Source organism: Sphaeramia orbicularis, chromosome 3 (assembly GCF_902148855.1).
Source record: "Sphaeramia orbicularis chromosome 3, fSphaOr1.1, whole genome shotgun sequence".
Taxonomy (NCBI): Eukaryota; Metazoa; Chordata; class Actinopteri; order Kurtiformes; family Apogonidae; genus Sphaeramia; species Sphaeramia orbicularis.
The window spans coordinates 51695274-51715601 of record NC_043959.1 but is presented as its reverse complement, the minus strand read 5'-3'; the positions used below and the strand labels follow the sequence as shown (position 1 = coordinate 51715601).

Here is a 20328-nt window from a genome sequence, read left to right as displayed (position 1 = left end):
AGTTACAGCTTGGCCATTGAGGGGAGCTGTTGGCTCTGGGGACGCCAGCTGCTGCAGTATTTTTAACACCACACACATTAACTTTTGGCAAATTACCACTTTTGTCCTGTTGACTTTGAACTGGTGTGACTTTTTTATTTTACTTTCACTAAAGGCTTAAGTGATGTTGATGTTGTTGGGGTAAACAAAATGTATTTGTAAAGTGGTGAGTGAATACATTGAAGTTACTTCCTTCCTTTATTCAGTCATTAAAGGGGGTGTGAAAAATATAAACTTCTACAAATGAGCATTATTAACCTACAGATGATCATGTAATGGACAATGGAAATCCAAACATTCACCATAAATAATGACACTAAACAGCAGCATTACCACTGTAGTATAGGATAACAAATAAAACATATATTGTTTAAATTTTATGCAATTTTAGCAGAAAATTATTTTAATAATGGGAAAAAATCAGGGAATTAATTCTCTTTTTACTCATTTTAAAGTTCTTTTTTTATCGTTTTAAATGTCCATCTTAAAAATGTGATAAAGCATTAAAAGTTTAATAATGATCTGGGTAGCTGTTTCTGTTAAATAAATAAATATATAAATAAATGCAGTCATACATACATACATACATAAAGTGTGCAGAAACTCAAAGTTATTCCATTGATGTATTATTAGCTAATTTCCCCATTTATATAAAGGTTTTGTTAGTTATTAAGTGAAAATAAAAATAAACTGTGGCAAAAGTGACTCTCTACTATGTAGAATAATTTTCTTTACAAAGAAATGATGCAAATGTAAGATTATTTCAAGTAGGTCAAAGAAATTGTTTGTGAAACCTTAGTTGATCAAATAACCAAATTAAATCTTATAAAATATTTAGTAAATCTAATTGAATTTTACTTTCTAATCTACTTTTCTTGTCAAATACATTTTCTTATATTAAATATTTAGGCTCAGTTAAAAAAAAAACACATTTTAATTAATATTCTACAACCTTAAATAAACTTAATAAAATAATGTGTCTACTATATTGTGTGTGTGTGTATTTCTAAAAAAAAAAAAAAAAAAAAAAAAAAAAGCACCACAACACATATAACATTCACTCAGATGTAATGTTATTATTGGCAATATACAAAACACACAAAATAACCAACCATAAATTAATGTTTCAATTGATTTTTATTGTTATATACAAAGTGTGATATACCAGGTGAGTACAAACAGTGATCAGGCACATGACTGATTTAATGGAACGTGTTTCCTCATTGAATCACACTGAGTCCAGTAGATCCAGTCTGATAATCTGAGCTGCTGCGTCGCTGGTATGCAATCTGTGTGATCGTGTAAATAGCACTCCTGACCACACCCAACATAACGGCGTGTTTTCTGCTTTAAATACAAAAGATCAGTGTTGGTACCGTGTATATGTACAATCATAGCGGTTACATGGGTTTAACACCGGCATTGGGGGTTGTTTATGCGTACTTCGATGGATCAGAACAGGAGGTCGGGCTCCTTTAGTGGCTTTTATGTGGTTGTACAGGCTGAGCTTATTTCTAAGGTGAATTAAATATTGTACATATTCTAAAAGGAGAAGCTGTATCATTGGATACTATGTGTACACCACAAATTTTTTTTCCAGTTTTATCCCTTTAATGCATCTGCCTTGCTGTTTGACTTGTTTTACAGCTGTTTTACACATGTCTTACATTTCCATCCTTGCCCACTGGGTCTACAGGACAACAATTTCTGCATGTTATACAGTTTTTCATACTTTAAAAACACAAAAACAGTAGCTACGTGTTACATTTCTGTACATTAACAATTAACAATGCAAACCATTTCTGTTTAACTGTTTAATATTCGAGTGCTACAAACTTTCCAGAGTTTAGATGCGGTTCCAGTCTAGTTCAGAGGCCACAAGATGAAGACGAAGTGGTCCCCAAAATGTTTTATTATCAAGAATAAGCCACTGTGTGCTTTCAGTCTTCTAAATCAGCTGGTTTTGTCATTAATTAAACCGTACATCAGTAGTAGGAAGACTGTATTTTTACATTAGAAACCTCTCTCCTTTCCTTTCCTACATATAAGACTTCCTCTCTAGATGAGTCTTCCCCAGCACCTCATCACTGAACTGGTACGTCAGCTTCTTCTTTATCTTTTTCACCTCTCCAGTTTTGCCATAGTTGCGCAAAGCACGAGCCATTTTCTGATAGGTCATTTTTTTGCGGTTGCCTTTCTGGATGCCCCACCGGTGTGCCAGAGCCTCCTTGTGTTTAGAGGAAAACTGGAACGTTCCTTTGTCTCTGTCCACCCACCAGATACTGTCCTTCATATCGCCGTTTCTTAAAAGGTCCAAAAGGAACTGGTACAAACGGATCTTCTTTTTATTTCCTGTTGGGAACATTAGAGGGTACATCATTATTAGACTTGATTTGTCACGTTAATTCTTTTACTGGAATGTACTCAAGATTATTTCTATTTTCAGGAAATTATTCTTGTTTTTTTTTATAGAGACCAAAAGCAGATTACATCTTCAGTCTTGTCTCATCATCTGTAACATATCTTTGACTCTGAAATTCTCAATTCTGATTCTCAGAAACACTTGCAAAGTCAGACCCTGCATGAGTCATCATCATGTTTTTTTTGTTGTTTTTTTTTCCAGTGCCAAGCAGTTTCATGATGAAGGTGAACTCTGCGTACTGTAGTCACTTTATCTGAACGTTTATGTAAGACAGATTCTTCATATTTCTTTACAAAAGCTGCCTGTACAATGACAGCTATTGTTAGAATATTTTACACAATACAGTTATTTCAGGAAGAAAATATTAATTAAATGACTTGAGAGAAACTTTTTTTTTTTTTTACACACAAATCACCAAGACAGTCACTGACAGTTACTTATGTAACTTATGTTCTCTGAGTTTAAAGACCCTCCTCTCTTCATGTTCCATGTGGATTCTCAAACACTGATAAAGGTACACTTTAAGGAACATTATCTACTCCTTTCCACAGCCATCAGACTATTCAACAGTTCACAGTAATCCTCCCCAGATCACATCAATATTAACATCATGTACAACTATATGTTAATTGGTCAAGTCACGCACCTGTTGACTGTGAATCAAAAAATTAGAATTGAGATAATGATTTCAAACTTTTTGTAGTTCAATAGTATAACATCTTAAGTTTCTAAATCCATTAAAATTTTTGCCAAAAAAGGATTTTCAAGAAAATTACGGAACTTTTTATATGACCTAAATTCAGTCCCTCGGAAAGTTCTCCAAGAATGAAAAACTACATAACTTACCACTGCTATAATTTGGAATCTCAATCATATATTTCTATTTTCAATATAGTTTTATGACCTTTTACACACCCTTTTATCATTATAAAAATCATTTTGTCTGAAAAATTGGTGTGAATTGCTTTTTTAAGCATTTTAATATCAGATGGTGCCGGTTATGTAGGGAATTTCACTTTTCTCAAAAAACATGTTTTTTTAAAATTACTCATTAATCCAATGAACTAAACCAATGGAAATTTCCGAAAGAAAGCATTTAACCCTCTGCTTAAGCATGGTTTCACTGGAATTTGAAATTATTTTGTCACTAATCTAAAAAAAAAGATTTATTTTTTTCCCCTACATAACCAAAAATAGGTCTCGACATGAAATAGCTAGCTTATGAAGGATTTTTTCTTTCACTTTCTATAAATTCTTCTATAAATGTGTGTATATACTGTATGTACGGAAAAATATAAATAGAAGACTTTCTTTTATATTTCCTGTTCACTCTTGGATGTTTCTATGTGTTTTTTGTGCTTTGTTTTTTGTATTTTCAGAATCAGCTTTATTGGCCAAATATGTGAACACATGCAAGGAATTTGGCATCGTTTTTTCTTTGCTCACAATTTCAACATGAACCCAATCACACTTGAACATAGACCTAATACGGACAAACATTCGACTAGAGACGAGAACAACAATGGGTTGAGATTTACAGTGGATTTATATTGTAATATGTACAGAGTGCAAATTGGAGTTTTTATACAGTGTTAGTGGTCGGTTGATAGGTTTATTATTATTTTTGATTTTTCTTCCTTTTTTTTGTTTTTTTGTTTTTATTTATTTTTGGTTTCTGTTGGATTTTCTTCCCATTTTGTTTTATTGTTGCTACACCCCCCTTTTGGGATATAATGAGGCTGATTGCCACACACCTGTTTTGCCACATGCATTTGGGTTGCCACAGAGCAGAGCAGGACGGTGCTGAACAGAGAAGTGAGGTGAGCACAAAGAACATTTGAGTTTGATTTGTTTGACACATTATTTTGAACAAATCTCAAGCTTGACTGTCATGTGGAATGGGTTGTTTTTTTGTTGTTAAAGCGCAGTTTTGTTCGCATACCTGTTATACACTGGATGAGTGAGGAGTTTGCACCCTTGGTAGGCGGAGCAAGGTATGTGTTAATTAATTGTAGTGGCATGTTTTGGTCTTTTGTTAGTTTTTTTGTTTGAAATGTGTGCATTAAATTACAATTTTAATTATGAGTAATATGTCTTGTTTGTAATGTCTGTGTTTTAAAAGAAAATGTAACGTAAGTAAACTTCGTAGAATAACTTGTGTACAAATGTTTGTGTTTTAGTTTCACGGTGCATGATGATGAAATAAAGATTTGCACCAGTTGAACTCTACGCCATTTCATTGATGCCAAGGGCTGCTACATACAGTGAGAGGATGTGCACAGGGACACAATCTATTAAAAATATGTTTACGTATATATTATTGTAGTGCAAATTAGTCTTTTTTTTTTTTTTTTTACATAGTACAGTTTCCCCACTGTGGGATCAATAAAGTCATATCTTCTCTTATCTATGGTTTTACTAGTTTCAACCTGATACTGAATCGTAGGTTTCTTGTTTCTGAATGGTACTTAGCTGGAAAAAGTCTCCCCTAATGAGAACAATGTCTGTATTATGTACATATTATATATACTATATTATATGTGATTTACATCTATTTATCAAATAAATAAAGTTCTACAAATAAATATTATAGTTTATAATAAAAAAGGTTGATTATGCAAAACTGATTGTGTGAGGTGACTAAAAAAATGTATGTGAATGGTTTGTATGGATGCTTTGTGTTATTGTAAAAATATATAGAAAAAAAGTGTGTTAAAGCAAAGGAAACAGAATTAATGAAATTATCAGTTTGTAAAAAGGGGTGGGAGTCTATAAGTTATACTTCTTCCCACTCCTACACTAACTTAAAAAAAAAAAAAAATCAACAGCAAAATGTAAAGGGCTCCATTGTTGCGCTTCAGGTGTCAGTCATGTGGGGCATTTAAGCAGCGATAACCTGGAGACCTTGAAGAAAGTTCTAGCAACTACCAGTAAAACCTCACCGAGTTCTCCAGGTGTGACATAAGGCATGCGGTCTCTTAGGCACTCCTCATCCGACACCTCCAGCGGGGGGCTTCGTCCTCCGTGCTCTTCATCATCAGAGCTGCGCTGCGACACATGTGGAAACACAGTCCGAGGAAAAAACGCTACCTACAACACACCAGTGGAAGTGTTCCATTAGTAGGTTTTACCGTACTTTAAGATGTTCGAATTGCCTTCATGTAAGGAAAAAATCCAAATGAAAAGTTACATGGACTTACATTTTATTACATATAGATAAAACTGAATTAAAGTCAAATTTAATGAAATGTTACAGGTTTTATGGATAAAATTCATGTCGCACACAAATAAAAAATCCTCACATTTCATCCTCTAAATAACCTATATAATATTTTACTCTAAACTACATTACATTATTAAATCTATATGACCTGCTTGTTACTACTTAATTTTTCAGATCACTGTGCTGTGTGGACCTGGGCTGTTTTATCATATTTAACCTCCTAAGACCCAGCTATGGGTTTTCTGTCCACATTTGTAGACAAGAGTTACACAACTTTATACAAAAAAAAGAAAACAGTCCACCACAAAGGACTTTCCATAAAAATTTTATCTGAAAAAATTGTTGCATCATGATGTTTCCAATATAGACACATATTTAATAAAAAACAAAAAAAGCTTGTACTTTGCTGACATTTCCTGGGTTTCAGGAGCTTAAGGGTGTATGGATTATCTCAAAGCACATTTAAACCCTTGAGACAGATAATGATGTTCTAATAAAGTGCATCCTGTTGTGTAAACTCATCCCCTTGTCAGTGTGTGATGGTACAGTGTGTTTCTCTGCATGGGCTGTGATGTGTGGTCTCTGTCGCTGTATGCCTGGGTGGGCAACACTTGTTAACGTATTTATCCTTCACAAAACACAGACATGTATGTGAATTCCATGTGTGAACAGCTGTATTCTCACCATGTTTCTATTAAAGCACCAACAGACTCACACACTGACACACAACACATTCTGCTCCTGTTAGAGAAAATAGCTTTTTTTCTTTCATCTTTTTTTTTTTTTTTCAAAAGGGAAATTTTACACTGTCAGTCACACAAAGAAACCATCATGTGGCCTCCTTTGTGAGGCATAGTAAGCAAATAGTCATTATTGATGTATTGTTTAACCACAGTGAAACCATAATTGTATTTTGTATGTGTTTATAAGTGCATGATGACATGAAATGCATGTAGCTGATCAAATATTACAAATACATACAGGAAAAAAATAAGTAAGTTGAGGCTTATAGCTGTACATATTCATGCAGAGCAGCGCAATTAGCATAAAACCTAATACAAATTACTTTAAAACTAGCCATGTACTGGAAAACTGCTTGTTATCTGTTAGATGTACATAGTTGAGAATAAATTGTACTTAATATTTGCTGTACAATAAGGTCACACTCTGTCTATTAGTCTACTCCTGCATTTCACACTAAATGCTATATTCAAATACATAACACCTTTTTTTTTTCTTTTTTTAGGGGGGGTTTCATCTCACCTAACCTCAAAAGGAGAAAGTGTGGGTGGTCTGAGCAGTAATCTTGACTGTATTTGGAAATGTAATGACTTGTTAATGTAAAAATACAGTAAAATGTATAATAGGCAGCTGAGCTTCATTTCTGCCTATGTAAATATACTAAATGTAGTTCAAAACCAAACATTATGCAGTTGTGACTCTAATAGAACTAAACTGAGTATTAAGGTAACTATTCTAACTTATTCTGACTAAATTCAGATTTAATCATAAATAATGCTGAATGTACTTTTTCTGTCTTTAAGATTCACTTCCTGATTTGTCATCAGATCCTGAAATGACTCAAAAACACCAAAAGGTCTCTCTGACTCGTAACCTAACTGTGAAATATATTGACGTCTATGACATTTAGCTTAAGTTACACAGAAATATGAGACTTAGACACATTTGGGGGCATTTTATCGATGACATGTACCAATGACCAATAGTGTCTGAGGTTTTTGATTATAGTTTTAATGTCTGTGAGCCCTTTGTCAAATATATACTTCAGTTTGTCTTATCACAGCTATGCAAAGTTTATGAAACCCTCATTGTGTTTCTAATTCTATTATGCTATGACTGTGACAGTAAGTGAACTATTGACACTTTACCTCCAGAGTAATAACCCTGAACAGAAAACCCTGCAGGTGCTGTGTATCAATAAAACCAATGCATAAAACAGCTCCCTTTACTGCTGTTTTTTTTTACTCTATATGAAAATGCATCTGTGTCTATAGTTGAATGTCATAGCTGAAATGTGAATATGTAAATAATATTGAATATTTGCCTTTAATATTTATCTTATCTTATCTTACCTTATCTTATCCTCCGAAGACCCAGCTATGGACGTTCTGTCCATATTTGTGGACAAGAGTTTCACAATTTTATACAAAAAAAAAAAAAAAGAAAAAAGAAAACGGTCTACCACAAAGGACTTTCCATAAAAATTTTATCTGAAAAAACTGTTGCATCATGATGTTTCTAATATAGGCACTTATTTAATAAAAAACAGAAAAAAGCTTGTACTTTGCTGACGTTTCCTGGGTCTCAGGAGGTTAAACACTTACTGGCTGCTGTAACACATGAGCATGTGCCCCGAGAGCAGGATCCAGCAGATTTTCTGCATCGTATCTTATGGCGTCGTGTCGTATGAGGCCGGACGGGTGGAGAGACTGCACACTCTGCAACTCTGTAAAATTGGCCTCTTGGAGGTTTTCAAACTCTGCTGGGTGCACATGTGGGTGAGGGTGATAGTCCCAGTGATCTAAATAGAAAAAGTGAGAAACGCTATAACAACCACAGAGTGTCTCGACAATGGCCACTTGTCTTATCTTACAACAACACACAAATGAACCCCAGAGAGACTTAATGAACATACAGCTTCACAGAACAGTCAAGACAAAGGAAAGAGGGTGAAACGGTGTCTCTCTTTCCCTGTGAAGCACTAAGTCATCCCAGTCACAGGATGCTGACGGATACTTTGTCAAAAGCCACTGAGTTTGACAACAAGCTGCTTAATCATCCACCACTGGAGTTTGCACATACTGCGTGAGATGTGGAGAATAACAGAGAATTCAGCATGAAGCTCTTTCCTGTTTGTTGCCACACTGGCAGTGTCGCCACAGCAGTTGACTTTCAATTTGTGCTCGTTTATTCTTATTGCCTGTGACTATTTTCACAGTGAATTTAACAAATGATGTGTGATTTAAATAGAGGTTAAATTTCGCATATTTGTTGTGTTAAAAATAAAAAAGGACGTAAAAGTGTTGCACGTTAAATAAATAAATAGATAAATAAATAAATGCAATGTAAGAAAGTAAGAAGAAAAGGGGTCTAAATAGGTTTATAAAGCCATGTCATATACTTATAAAACTCATTTGTATTACACTGTACAGTTTTTGTTGTATATACAGGGTTAGACTTGGCAAAGTTAGATAAGATTCTGGGTTGGTTAATACGTTAAAGTTATTAATAAGTTAACAAGTTAGTTAAGATCAAAGTTAATTTAAATTCTCCAATATATATGTTTACATCAATATCTCTATATTACATCAGAACAGGCTAATCATAGCAAAATGTTCTTTTCTGACCTTATATTGTAGCAGTGTCAAAAAAGAAGCTTCAGTTACCAATGTCAGAAAATATATTTGAGAAATTCACTTGAAAGCACTTCACCAAGTTTAGCCCAGTGCTGTACATACCAAGGGCAGTCCCTGCTACAGTATAAGGTCAGAAAAGAACATTTAGCCATGATTAGCTTGTTTTGGAGTAATATTCAAAGCAGTTGATTACAAGAGAAAGTAAAGCACCTTTCTGATATGAACAAAACCCCTTGGGGCGAAAGTTGTTCTATGTCTGTAGTTGTAGCGGCCGAAAGAAATGGCATCTGTTTCCTGTGTTCCATACCGCCGTATGTGGTGTGTTCCAGCTGCACAAGCTGCAATGCTTTTTATGTACAGTACATGAGAAAATGTAGTATCACCGCATTAGACCACATTGTTTTATCTGAAGGATAAAATGACTGCTATATTTTATGCAAGGTTGAAATTAGAATCATGAACCGGTGGTGTTTTATTCAACTGGCCTTCGTTGATATAACTTCATCTCCTCTATTTTTTTTTTTTTTGTTTTCATTTGATCTGTAAAAATGGTTTGATTTAAAAGTCATTCTGTGGGTTTTAAAGAAAATTAAAGATTAAAATGCAATCATGGGCACATGAAAAAAAACAGATGCTGAAATAAAACTTACCTGCCTGGATTTCTGTATCATCCATATGCAAAACATATGGATTATAATATTCTGCCATTTGATGCCTGTAGATTTCAGGGTCATATATTTCTTCTGAGTGCTGAAAACACATACAAAAACATGTTTGCCTCTGAATAGTATTGTAAATAACGTGTTCTATCTGTTCATTTTTGCAGTGAGATGCAAAATAAGATTAAATATATTCATCTAATTACTCATCTATCCTTGAAATGAAATTACATCTTCATTAAATTTCATTAAACACTTTTCTATTTCCCCCAAATTTGCAAATCAGAGCAAGCGTTTGTGATATAATTATAAATGTTTCTGCCACTACACTTCTGAAACCCACCAAATCTCCAGTTACTTTTGAGTTTCATTTTCATGTCACTCATATAAAAAGGAGTCTTTTAGTCGTGTCCTGTTTTCAAACCCAACTACAGACATGAGCTAATTTTAAAATCTTATTGTTGGTCTGGTTTCTTGAGAATAAAAGTGTTTCTGGTAATGCTGCATGACAAACATTCCCCAAGGACCTCAATCAACTGTCAGATATTAGAGTGTCTCAGAGTTTAGTTCAGAATAAAATAAAATATACTTACAGGTGGGATGAGGTAGCTCTCCATTCTGTATGGATGCAACATGGAGACCTCTTCTCCAACAGACCGACTCGCAGATGCTACGCTGGCCAAACGCTCTCACAATCTTTCAAAACTTTTGCGGCACCATTGCACAATGTTTCAAAATTTCCTCTCAGTCAACGAAAACCAAAAAATCTCTCTCTCTGTTATGGAATAACACACACTTATGACTTAAACTCAGAGGCCTTCAGCTGAAAAAAAAAAAGATGCAATAAAATAAACAAGGGCCAATGTTGGGCTGAGAAATGAAAAAGGAACGTTTGACTTCTGTAAATTCGTGTGGGTGTGAGCAATGGAGTGTGTCTGCTGAAGGTCCCTGGCCATTGATGATTTGTCAGAGGAGACCATGAAAGTTTTATCAGAGTCTATACTATGCCCTCCCTGAGCAGCCAATCATCTTAAACTACAACCAGAGCTTCTCCCCCTCAGAAAAAAAGGCTACAGGTAATAAACAGCGGCTGCAACTAACAGTTTTATACTATTAATGTCAGTATTAAGACAATAGCATTAATTTCCTGTATCTATTAAAAAAAAAAAAAAAAATCTCTTTAAAGTGTCAAGCAGCTCAAAGGATATAGTGGTACAAGTGGTAATGGGTATAAATTCAACAAGGTTTGCATCATAACACACTCGCTGCGCCACAAATGTCTACAACATAATATATAACCCTTCATCAGAGTCACTATCAACTTTATGGGGTAAATATGTTTAAGGATATGACGAATCTGAACCAAAGCACTACTAAGAATATACATGTAGCATTAAAAAGTTAATAATAGCTAAATTCTGTATAAATTAAAAACATATGCATGAATTCCCTGTGTATATGTTTGCACATACAATAAAAACAGGGGTATTCTTTTTATAATAATGATAATGATAATAATAATATAAAACATGCTTACAAAATACTTTACAGACAAGGCAGAGGCAGGAAACTCACAAGGTAATGCAACAACAGAAAGTGCACAGCCATACACCTAAACAAATGCAAAAAAGAGCAAATACAGTTAAAAAAAAACAGAAATCAAAAGACACACAATGATGACAGAGATGCAAAAGCAATGCAATAAAGACTAAAAGATAATGAAGATTCTAAATGCAATGAAAAGACATTTTAAAATGAAATCAGTGAAACAAGTAAGGAAAAAAGAAAAGGAAAGAAAAGAAAAGGAAAGAAAAGAAACAAAAAGAAAAGAAAAGAAAAGAGAAGAAAAAAGAAAAAAAAAAAAGTGTCATATTGCTCAACAGCAGTGCATCTATTTTCCTGTGTTCATACCTGAAACTGACTGAGTCAAACTGTTCATTACCTCTAAATGACAACCACAATGTCTAGGGATGTGAGCAGTTTGGTGCTGAAAAATGTGGACACACACACACACACACACACACACACACACACACACACACAGAGACATGGTAACCATTAACTTTAATATTAATAATATTATTGGAACATTTTGAGCAGTGTCCCCACAAGAAGTGAGTGATACTTAACCCATGAGACCCAAAGATCTACTGTCGACCAAAACCATCTACTGATGTAAAATGTTTAACAATCGTTGATCCAATAATCCTATCAATACATGTAAATAATTGGTGTAAAATGCAGTTTGTCATCTTTTCATGGTCATCAGATATGATTTATTTGGACGTTCAGAGGCTCCGTAGTGAACATGGAAACACTGTCATCTTCTACAACATTGATTCACCAGTAAAACCCATGGAGTTGGATCACTGACAGTGGATGGAGACACTGGGTTTATGTTCGGTTAATGACAGATTTTGATGAAAAAGTCACTTTTTCTCCCTTTTTTCTGTTTTGATACAATAAAATGTGAATTTACAACGGGCTTTAATGAACATCTACATGATCAGAGAATTAAATATAAGAAAATACCTGGATTACACTGAAAAATGCAGATAATGTTAAAATAAGTGGTAATAAATCCCTTGGGAAAGACAAAAAAAATTTTCTGGAAGTTGAGGCTAAAATAACTGTGGGTCTTTAAGGGCTAAACACACAGCTGTAAGATAAAGATACAGTATCTTTAAGGAAGAGGAGACAGTTAAAGTAACATCTGGGGGGGACAGTTCTCTGTAAAGCAATATTTATCCTACGAAATTGCAACATTTTGTTTGCTGGTGTGTCATTGTTGGTGTAGTTAAGTAATGCTCTGTTGTACAACGCACTGCAGTTGATTCTTTGGATTTAGTTCATAATGCATTTGAGAGACGACATCAAATATAGCAGGTTTTAAGTGATTCAAAATGTTCTGGAGCATAAATATCGGTTGTTGAACATTGTTAAATTAGTTTTCTAACATCTGTAAAGTTATCTTTTAACTGATAGTAATGGCGAAGAGATGACAGTGAACCAGGAAGAAATAGATGGAGAAGTGTCTGTAATGAACTGGACTTTATAAATATTCAATACTAGATGCAGTTTAACAGCTGAAACCAAAAAGTCCATGACTAAAAAGTCCAGTCTGTACGCAAGGCTTCAGATCTGCATGTTACACTTACGTAATCCTGGACTGTAACTGCACTGAATGCTTTTTTATGACAATTTTGAGAAAATTTTAATCTAATTTAAGTCTCACTTGGATAAATCTTCCTTTTTCCAAATTGAAGCAAGGCAGATAAACACAATTCAACAGTATATCTACATTTTCAGTAGGAATTTGGTAATTATTGTGGAGTTAACATACATTTTACCAACAGTTAAGTGCAAGTTTAACCCTTTAACTCCTGACGTGTCAGTGGTGAGCGTTCTGAATGTATGAGCTATTTTGAATATTCATAAAAATTCAACTGTTTGCTCAACAGGAAAAATTTTCAAACGTGCTGATAAAATAGACCTTGTTCTTTCTATAGACATCTGAGCATGCTCAGTACACTGCCCGCTGCCTGTGGAATGGGAGCAAAACACAGAGCAGTGAGTGAGACCAACTCAGTATAAAAATGGACAGTTTGGGTGTTTCTTTTTTTCTTTTTTATTTCTTTACATTGTTTTCCTTCTGGATTTGCTTTTACTGTTGTTAGCAGTGTTGTTGTGATTTTCTTTTCTTTCTTTTTTTCTTTTTTTTTTTACTGTGTTTTTACAGAGTTTTACTGTGTAAGAGCCTTTTGAAGTTCAATCAGATGCCAAAAAGAAGCTGTGCTGATTTATAAAAAAAAAAAAAAAAAAAAAAAAAAAAAAAAAGCAAAAGAGCCCCAAAACAAAAACTCTTGGGCCAAAATTCAAATCCTTGTTGTTGTTCAGTGTGTTCCAGTTCACAGTTCGTGTTCAACATCCTACATCTCTTATTGATGTACATTCTGAATGCCGTTTTTAGAAAAAACCTGTCAAACTTCAATACCTCTCTTTGTCTTTTTCTGTTATTCCACCCTGTTTTGACCTTAAAACACACAGTAAAACAAAACCACTGAAGAAAAGGAACACAAACACATACTCACAGCAGCTTTTATGACACTACTATAGATGCAAATTCACAGCAGCACATTTACCTGGAATAACGTCTCAGGGTTAAAGAATTCAAGTAAATAGAATGTGTTAGGTCCAGGAGGCGGTTTAAGGGACCGTAACAACACTCTCAGACAGAAGAGCTTGATTCACTTTGACAAAAAGAAATGAAAAGATGGACAAATACATTACTTTTAACGCTCCCTGCACATGCGCACAGGTACAGTCCAGTTTTATGGTCAAACTTTAAAGACATTGTACCTCATCCTGCACAAACCAGCTCAAATCTCCCCCCTCAAGTAACAATACTGCACAAATTGATATTAAACACGGAGCAACTGTAATCTTATAGTCATTCTTTTTATTTTTTTTCTCTTGTTTCTGAATATATCTTTTCAACTGTAAAGAGAAGCCCGTATCCCAGATGGTCTGATAACTGTTTAATAGTACAGTAACAGCGCAGCACAAATCTGAATGTGTATTGTTAGCACTGCCTGTGTAAGAGGAAGACTGCAGCACTGTGATAAGGCACTGCACTGAAAATATTAGTTTCTGTGAGATCAAAATACTGGGTTATATTTGTCTGGGGTCTGTAGTTTGCACCGAGATATCAGATAAAAATTATAAATACGGTGAAATATTAAAAACGCTGATAATAGCATCGCACACATAGTCACAGAAGTGAATGCATGAAGCTGCAGCCACGTTTCGCATGATCATTTTGAATGCTTCTTTAATATTTCCCAGTTTGTAGGTTAATCTTGTGTGATTTATGTTCTTTTTGAGACTGGCCTGTCTGTTCAGTTAGTTCTTCTGTACTTTAAACAGCTTTTAATCAATTTAATTTTCCTTCTGAGCCGATGGAAGACTATACTTGTCTGAGTCTCCACTTTGGGAACTGTTAAAACCACGCAGACTGTGGCCTAACCCCGGACCAGTCCCCGGCTTAATCACAGCTGCCTGAGCAAAACCGATGACTTATATACAGTAGCATTTTCCGAGAGTATTAATACACAGAGCGAGAGCGAGTCACAGCAAACAGCCAGCGTTTCCATCACAATTAACCAAAATATAATGTTTTTCTCCCTTTGTCTAAATTCTAATTCTTTCTTTTTTTTTTTTTTTTTTTTTTTTATTACCCCTGACCCCCAGAAGGGGAGGAAAGGGGTATATATTGTTTTACTTTGGTTTGTTTTTTTTTGTTTGTTTCTTTGTTTAAATTTGGTTTATAGATTGCCAGTGATTGAGAATAGATCTCTTTACATTTTGGGAAAAGTAGGTCAAAGTTACAATTTTTTATGAATTTTAAATTTTTTTTCCCCATTTACTTAAAATGGGCTAAATTTCAAATGTCTGTAGCAGCATAACTATTGGTTGAATACATTCCAAATTTGGTTTATAGATTGCCAGTTACCCAGAGTTGGTGCTGTTATATTTTGGAAACAGTAGATCAAAAGTAACATTTTTTATGAATTTAGTTTTTTTTTTCCCCCATTTATTTATAATGGGCAAAATTTCACATGTCTGTAGCAGCAAAACTATTGGATGAATTCATACCAAATTTGGTCAGTGACCCAAAATAGATGTTGTTACATTTTAGAAACAGTAGGTCAAAGTTATTTTTTTTTTTAATGAATTTTTAAAATCTTCCCATTTTCTTGTAATGGGTGAAATATTTGCGAGGGGCTGGGTTTGTTGTGCCTGGCACCACTTGTTTTATTTTAGTAAAGTTATTTAGTTTCATCACAGAATGTCCACAGAAGGTCTATTAAGTTATTTTCTTTAGCTCCTTATTTAACATACTTCTCCAGTTTGGTGGTGTACAACTTCTTATCAGGTACCAGTTGAGAGCGTAACAACAAACAATTTACAGTTATCCTTTGACCGGAAGGTTCTCTTTTTTACATGATTTACTTGCTTTGTGATGAGTTGATGGTCAAATTCTGAAGTCCAGTAAATTTAAGTGGGTTTTTTTTTTTTTGTTTTTTTTGTTTTTTTTTAAGAACTGTGGCCTGAGAGACGAGGAGCTTACAGAAACACGAGCACCAGCAGTGACATACTAATAAAAAGGGAACTGGGAACTTGGCTTTCAGATTCAGTTCCTTGAGGGTTGCCTTTAAATGAATCCATTTACGTGTCCTCTGATCAGGATAATCCAGGGCCTCAACACGATGGTTGTATTTTACTTTTAAATTTGTGTGTCAGAGTATATCTGTTAAATAAACTCTTATTTCACCTTATCCTCTCTCAGTGCACAGTTGAACTTTCCTTTATTTCACACTGAATTTCAGATGATGCATTGGACTCTTAATCTTAATAAAACTATAAAAGTGTGAATGTCATTGTATAGTAAAGACCAAACCTGTGTTCACACATAAAACACAATATCAACTGTCTGATGTTACACAGAAATACTGTATGTAAAAAGGAAAATGGATGAGAATCTGAAAGATTGACTTTAATAAAAAAAAAAAAAAAAAAAAAAAAAACATGCAAAATCACAAACTGCAAGAACTGTTAATGAATCATTAATACTTTGTTCTTTGCTTTATTTAACTTGCTTACTTAGACATAAGATCTTTGTTCAGAGTCTGGAAACAGATTGCAACATCATGAAAAGCCCACAACCCAACAGATCACATGCTTTTTGCATTTTCAGTCATGTGCATATGATTTAATAATGACAAATTGTTATTTAGGATATTGTTGTTGTTACCAGTGACTTCTATAGACATTTCTAATACAGAATAAATATCAGAGGTAGATTTCCAGACTTTGTGGAACACTAAGTGGAACCCACATATATTCACATGTTTACAGCTACATTGCAAAGCTTGTTTTTAAACGACTCAGTATTGTCTGAAGTTTTGGTTTAGCTTCATTTTACACATCTACAACAGAAAAAAAACCAACAACATGATTTCTATACTTTTACTTCTGATTTTTCAGTTCCTTTGTATTTATACTTGCATGATTACTTTTACTATTTTGGGACTGGTCAATTTAATATACTAATATGAAGTTAGTCCTTGTTAGGAGTGTATTGCATTGCTCAATATATTCAGCTTTTAATGGTGAGGAAGCTGTTATTTAACCCATAAAGACCCAAACAGCACCTGGTGACCAAAACCATCTGTTGATGTGAACTGTTTAATACCTGTTGATCCACTGATCCTATCAATACATGTAAATAATTTGTGTTAAAATGCAGTTTGTCATCTTTTCATGGTCATCTTCTGGCTCCATAGTAACCATGGAAACATCATCTTCTACAACATTGATTCACTAGTAAAACCCATGGAGTTTGATCAATGACAGCGGATGAACACACTTGTTTTATGTTCAATTAATGATATATTTGCTGAAAAGTCACTATTTCTTCAGTTTTTTCTGTTTCTGATGTAATAAAACACACCTTTAATCTGAGTTTTTATGAACATCTACATGATCAGTAAAATAAATATGGGAAAATACATGATTTACACTGAAAAAACATGACATACAGAAGATAATATTATAATAAATGGTGATCAATTGTTTAAGAGTTAATTAAATAGATGGAAAATTAATTTGGGAACTGCCATAGAAGAAGCACTGGGTCTTTATGGGTTAATTTTTTATTTTTTTTTATTTTTTTTAAATGCCTTAAGTGGCTTTTTTATTGGCCTTTTACTTGTAAATGAATATTTTAACACTCTGAAGTGGTTAATTTCACATCAAAAAAGAATTCATTGACATTCCTGTGGAATAGAAGCCAATATATAACACTTTAACTCATAAGCTATGGGCTCATATAAACAGTTTGCATACCATTACAATACGACATGCTTTCATTGTGAATAATTTAACCTGAGTCTGTAAAAACGACACTTTATGAAACACCATGCATTAAATATGACAAACATATTTTTAACATATTTTTATAAAGTTTAACGCACACTGTGATCTTACTTATTACTTAATATCAGTATCTTGAAGGGCAGCATTTTGGGTTTGTCCCACCACAGGGTGTAACTGAGCACTTCGCAGTTTTCAGTCTGAATGCAGTACAAGATCCATATCTGTGATAGTTCAACCCTACTCAAACATGCAAACAGTTGCACTGGCACCTCTGAATTTACAGTCACATATTCTGGCCCCTCCAGCCTTCTCTCAGGCCGACTCTGCAGAGGTGTCAGTGTTCTCATCACCGTGGTGATATGCGCTTATTTTAAGATGTTACAAGTTTTCTGAAGAAACCACCTGTTAAACATTATTTCAGTGACACATGGCTCTGTAAAGTTTTTTTTGTTGCTTTGACTGGGTGAAGTTATATCAAAGGAAACTGTTCATGGACCCTCAAGACGACAGTTGATGCAACTTATGTCAAAGCAACAAGACGACTTCACTGAGTCACTGTTGAGTCAACAAATTGTTTTTTTTCCGTCCACAGTCTACTGGTTATTAAATGTACGGTTATATTTATTGACCACGAACTTAACATAGTGATTAGGCAGTGAAAAAAAACTCCTATTTACTATAATCTGTCCAATCAACAGTTTATTTCTAAATAGTCTTGAACACATCTGAGGAATTGTGTTAACATATTTTTTGCTGACAATCAAGAATTTTTTGGGGTTTTTTTTCCAGACATGTGGATTCTCCATTTGTCTCGTCTCTCAAATTCACAGCAGGGTCACGAGATTGTGCCCACACAGCTTCGCAGAGGGGAATGACACGCATGACCACTGACTGTGGAAAACAGGATACAGGGTACGTCGCAACAGGAAGTGTTGCACTCCTCCTCTGCAGAACATCAGTTTGACCAGAATGACTGCAGGTTGATGTCCACACTCTGTAACTCCTGCGGCAGTATTCAGATTTCGTAATCATCTTCGCTCACCATTTCTTCTGAGGTGGTTGAGTAATTCAGTAAAAAAAAAAAAAAAAACTAAGAAAAAAAAAAACAAAACAGGGCTTTCATCAAAAAAGAAAGAAAAAAGAAAGAAAAAGAACACTATTCTCTTGTTGGCTGTGTAGTATACAACACGAAAGCATACAGTTTGATGTAAGTGGACAGAAACACCAATATTACACCTAAATATCTAATTAAACAAGAACATAACGTTCTGTGTAAACATATTAAAAACAAAAAAAACCTACAAAGCTAAGCATCTTGTGAAGTTTAACATAAAATCCATCAAACTGTTCATGTTTTTGTAAGTACTGGATCACAACAAAAAGTAAGTACATCTGAAAATGAAAACATCAAACAATTAAATTCTAAGTTAAATACTGTTCAATACATTGTTTCTACACAAGCAGTTTGTTTCAGGCTGCTTGTAAAGGAAAGGAAACGGCAGGAAACGCCCACAGTCTGAGCTGAAGAACAAATCTGCTTCAGTCTTACCATAGTCATCCAGTGCCGAGCCGTAAAGGTATCCACACAGGAGTTGTTAAACTACTGGAGGCAAATTGCCAAAGGTGGTTGAAAAATGCAGGCTTTCTATATATCTCTGAATTAACAGGGGAACTAAAAACTTCCTTAATTCTACCAATTTAGGTTGGTACCCTAAGGCTTCTTCTTCTTCTCCTTCTTCTTCTTCCCTATTAAAACAAGAAGGTGACAAAAAAGTTCCTTCAGAAGAGTTTTTACAAGGGTGTGAATTTACCTCATCTGTCATTTAAAAACACTGCTTTTAATGGACTTTTGTACTAAACCATGACATATTTTCAAGATTATCCATCACTTAGCTATTTTTATATTTAATTTTCAATATTTTCATCTTCTTGGAATAGTCACTGTTTCTACCAAACAAGATACAAATTCTTTTAACATTTTTCATATGCACCACAAACTTAATACACTATTGCCTATAAAGATAGAATAAATTGGTTTTCAGACACATTCCTCTTTTTATTCCTAATTATAAACATCAAAAATTACCTTTGACCTGGTTTAATGATTACACACTGAGTCACAGTTAAATGTTATTTACCAAGAATGAATCACATTGATACAATCATGTCATGAAACAAGCAAATAACAAAAATAATACAATTCAATATAGGACTAATCTTAAAGTATGAATAAAACATCTGTTGATGCAAATATATGCAAAATACACATTAGTTTTTACCAGTATGAAAGATTTTGGGGGATATGGAAATGGAAAAGACTATTCATAATTATATTTTCATGAGATCATAATTATATAAAAATAAAATAATTATAATAAAATTAAATTTAAAAAAATTATATAAAACAATCCCATTTTCATTGCATTGCGTTTTACCCACAGAGGGGGAAGATTATCAGAACTTGCTCTTCTTGTTTTCTCATTTTAAGGCAGTTGGCATTAGTGTTTAAGTGCAGTACTGTCGCCTATTAAGTGTTGATTTCCCACTCGCCAAAAAACCCAAAGGGGACAAATAAACACTGGGCTTCTCCTGTTTGTCACGTCTCTAGTAGTCACTTTAAACCAGGTTTGCACGGAGAAATTTTGGACAAAAAGTGACAAAACATAGCAT

General features: G+C 34.1%; 1 protein-coding gene and 1 long non-coding RNA gene across 2 annotated transcripts; both read right to left on the bottom strand.

The window, feature by feature from the left end:
• Window positions 1–1159: 1159 nt before the first annotated feature.
• Window positions 1160–10692, bottom strand: spi1b (Spi-1 proto-oncogene b). The gene is made up of 5 exons (XM_030131051.1): window positions 10314–10692; window positions 9712–9811; window positions 8030–8226; window positions 5404–5551; window positions 1160–2391 (listed from the first exon to the last, which is right to left on the bottom strand). Exons 1-5 carry the CDS (start codon window positions 10353–10355, stop codon window positions 2078–2080), a joined length of 801 nt encoding a protein of 266 aa, XP_029986911.1. The 5' UTR covers window positions 10356–10692; the 3' UTR covers window positions 1160–2077.
• Window positions 10693–18242: 7550 nt separating this feature from the next.
• LOC115414742 (uncharacterized) lies at window positions 18243–19307 on the bottom strand. The gene is made up of 2 exons (XR_003934715.1): window positions 19208–19307; window positions 18243–18708 (listed from the first exon to the last, which is right to left on the bottom strand). It is a non-coding gene; the product is annotated as an uncharacterized LOC115414742 (long non-coding RNA).
• Window positions 19308–20328: the final 1021 nt, after the last annotated feature.

Excerpts from the sequence above, each read along its gene's own strand:
- spi1b (XM_030131051.1), bottom strand. The coding sequence starts at position 10,355 with ATGTTGCATCCATACAGAATGGAGAGCTACCTCATCCCACCT. Across the intron at positions 8,227-9,711 it reads TGATACAGAAATCCAGGCAG|ATCACTGGGACTATCACCCT; the intron begins GTAAGTTTTATT and ends TTTTCTATTTAG. Across the intron at positions 5,552-8,029 it reads CTCATGTGTTACAGCAGCCA|GTAGCGTTTTTTCCTCGGAC; the intron begins GTAAGTGTTTAA and ends GGTGTGTTGTAG.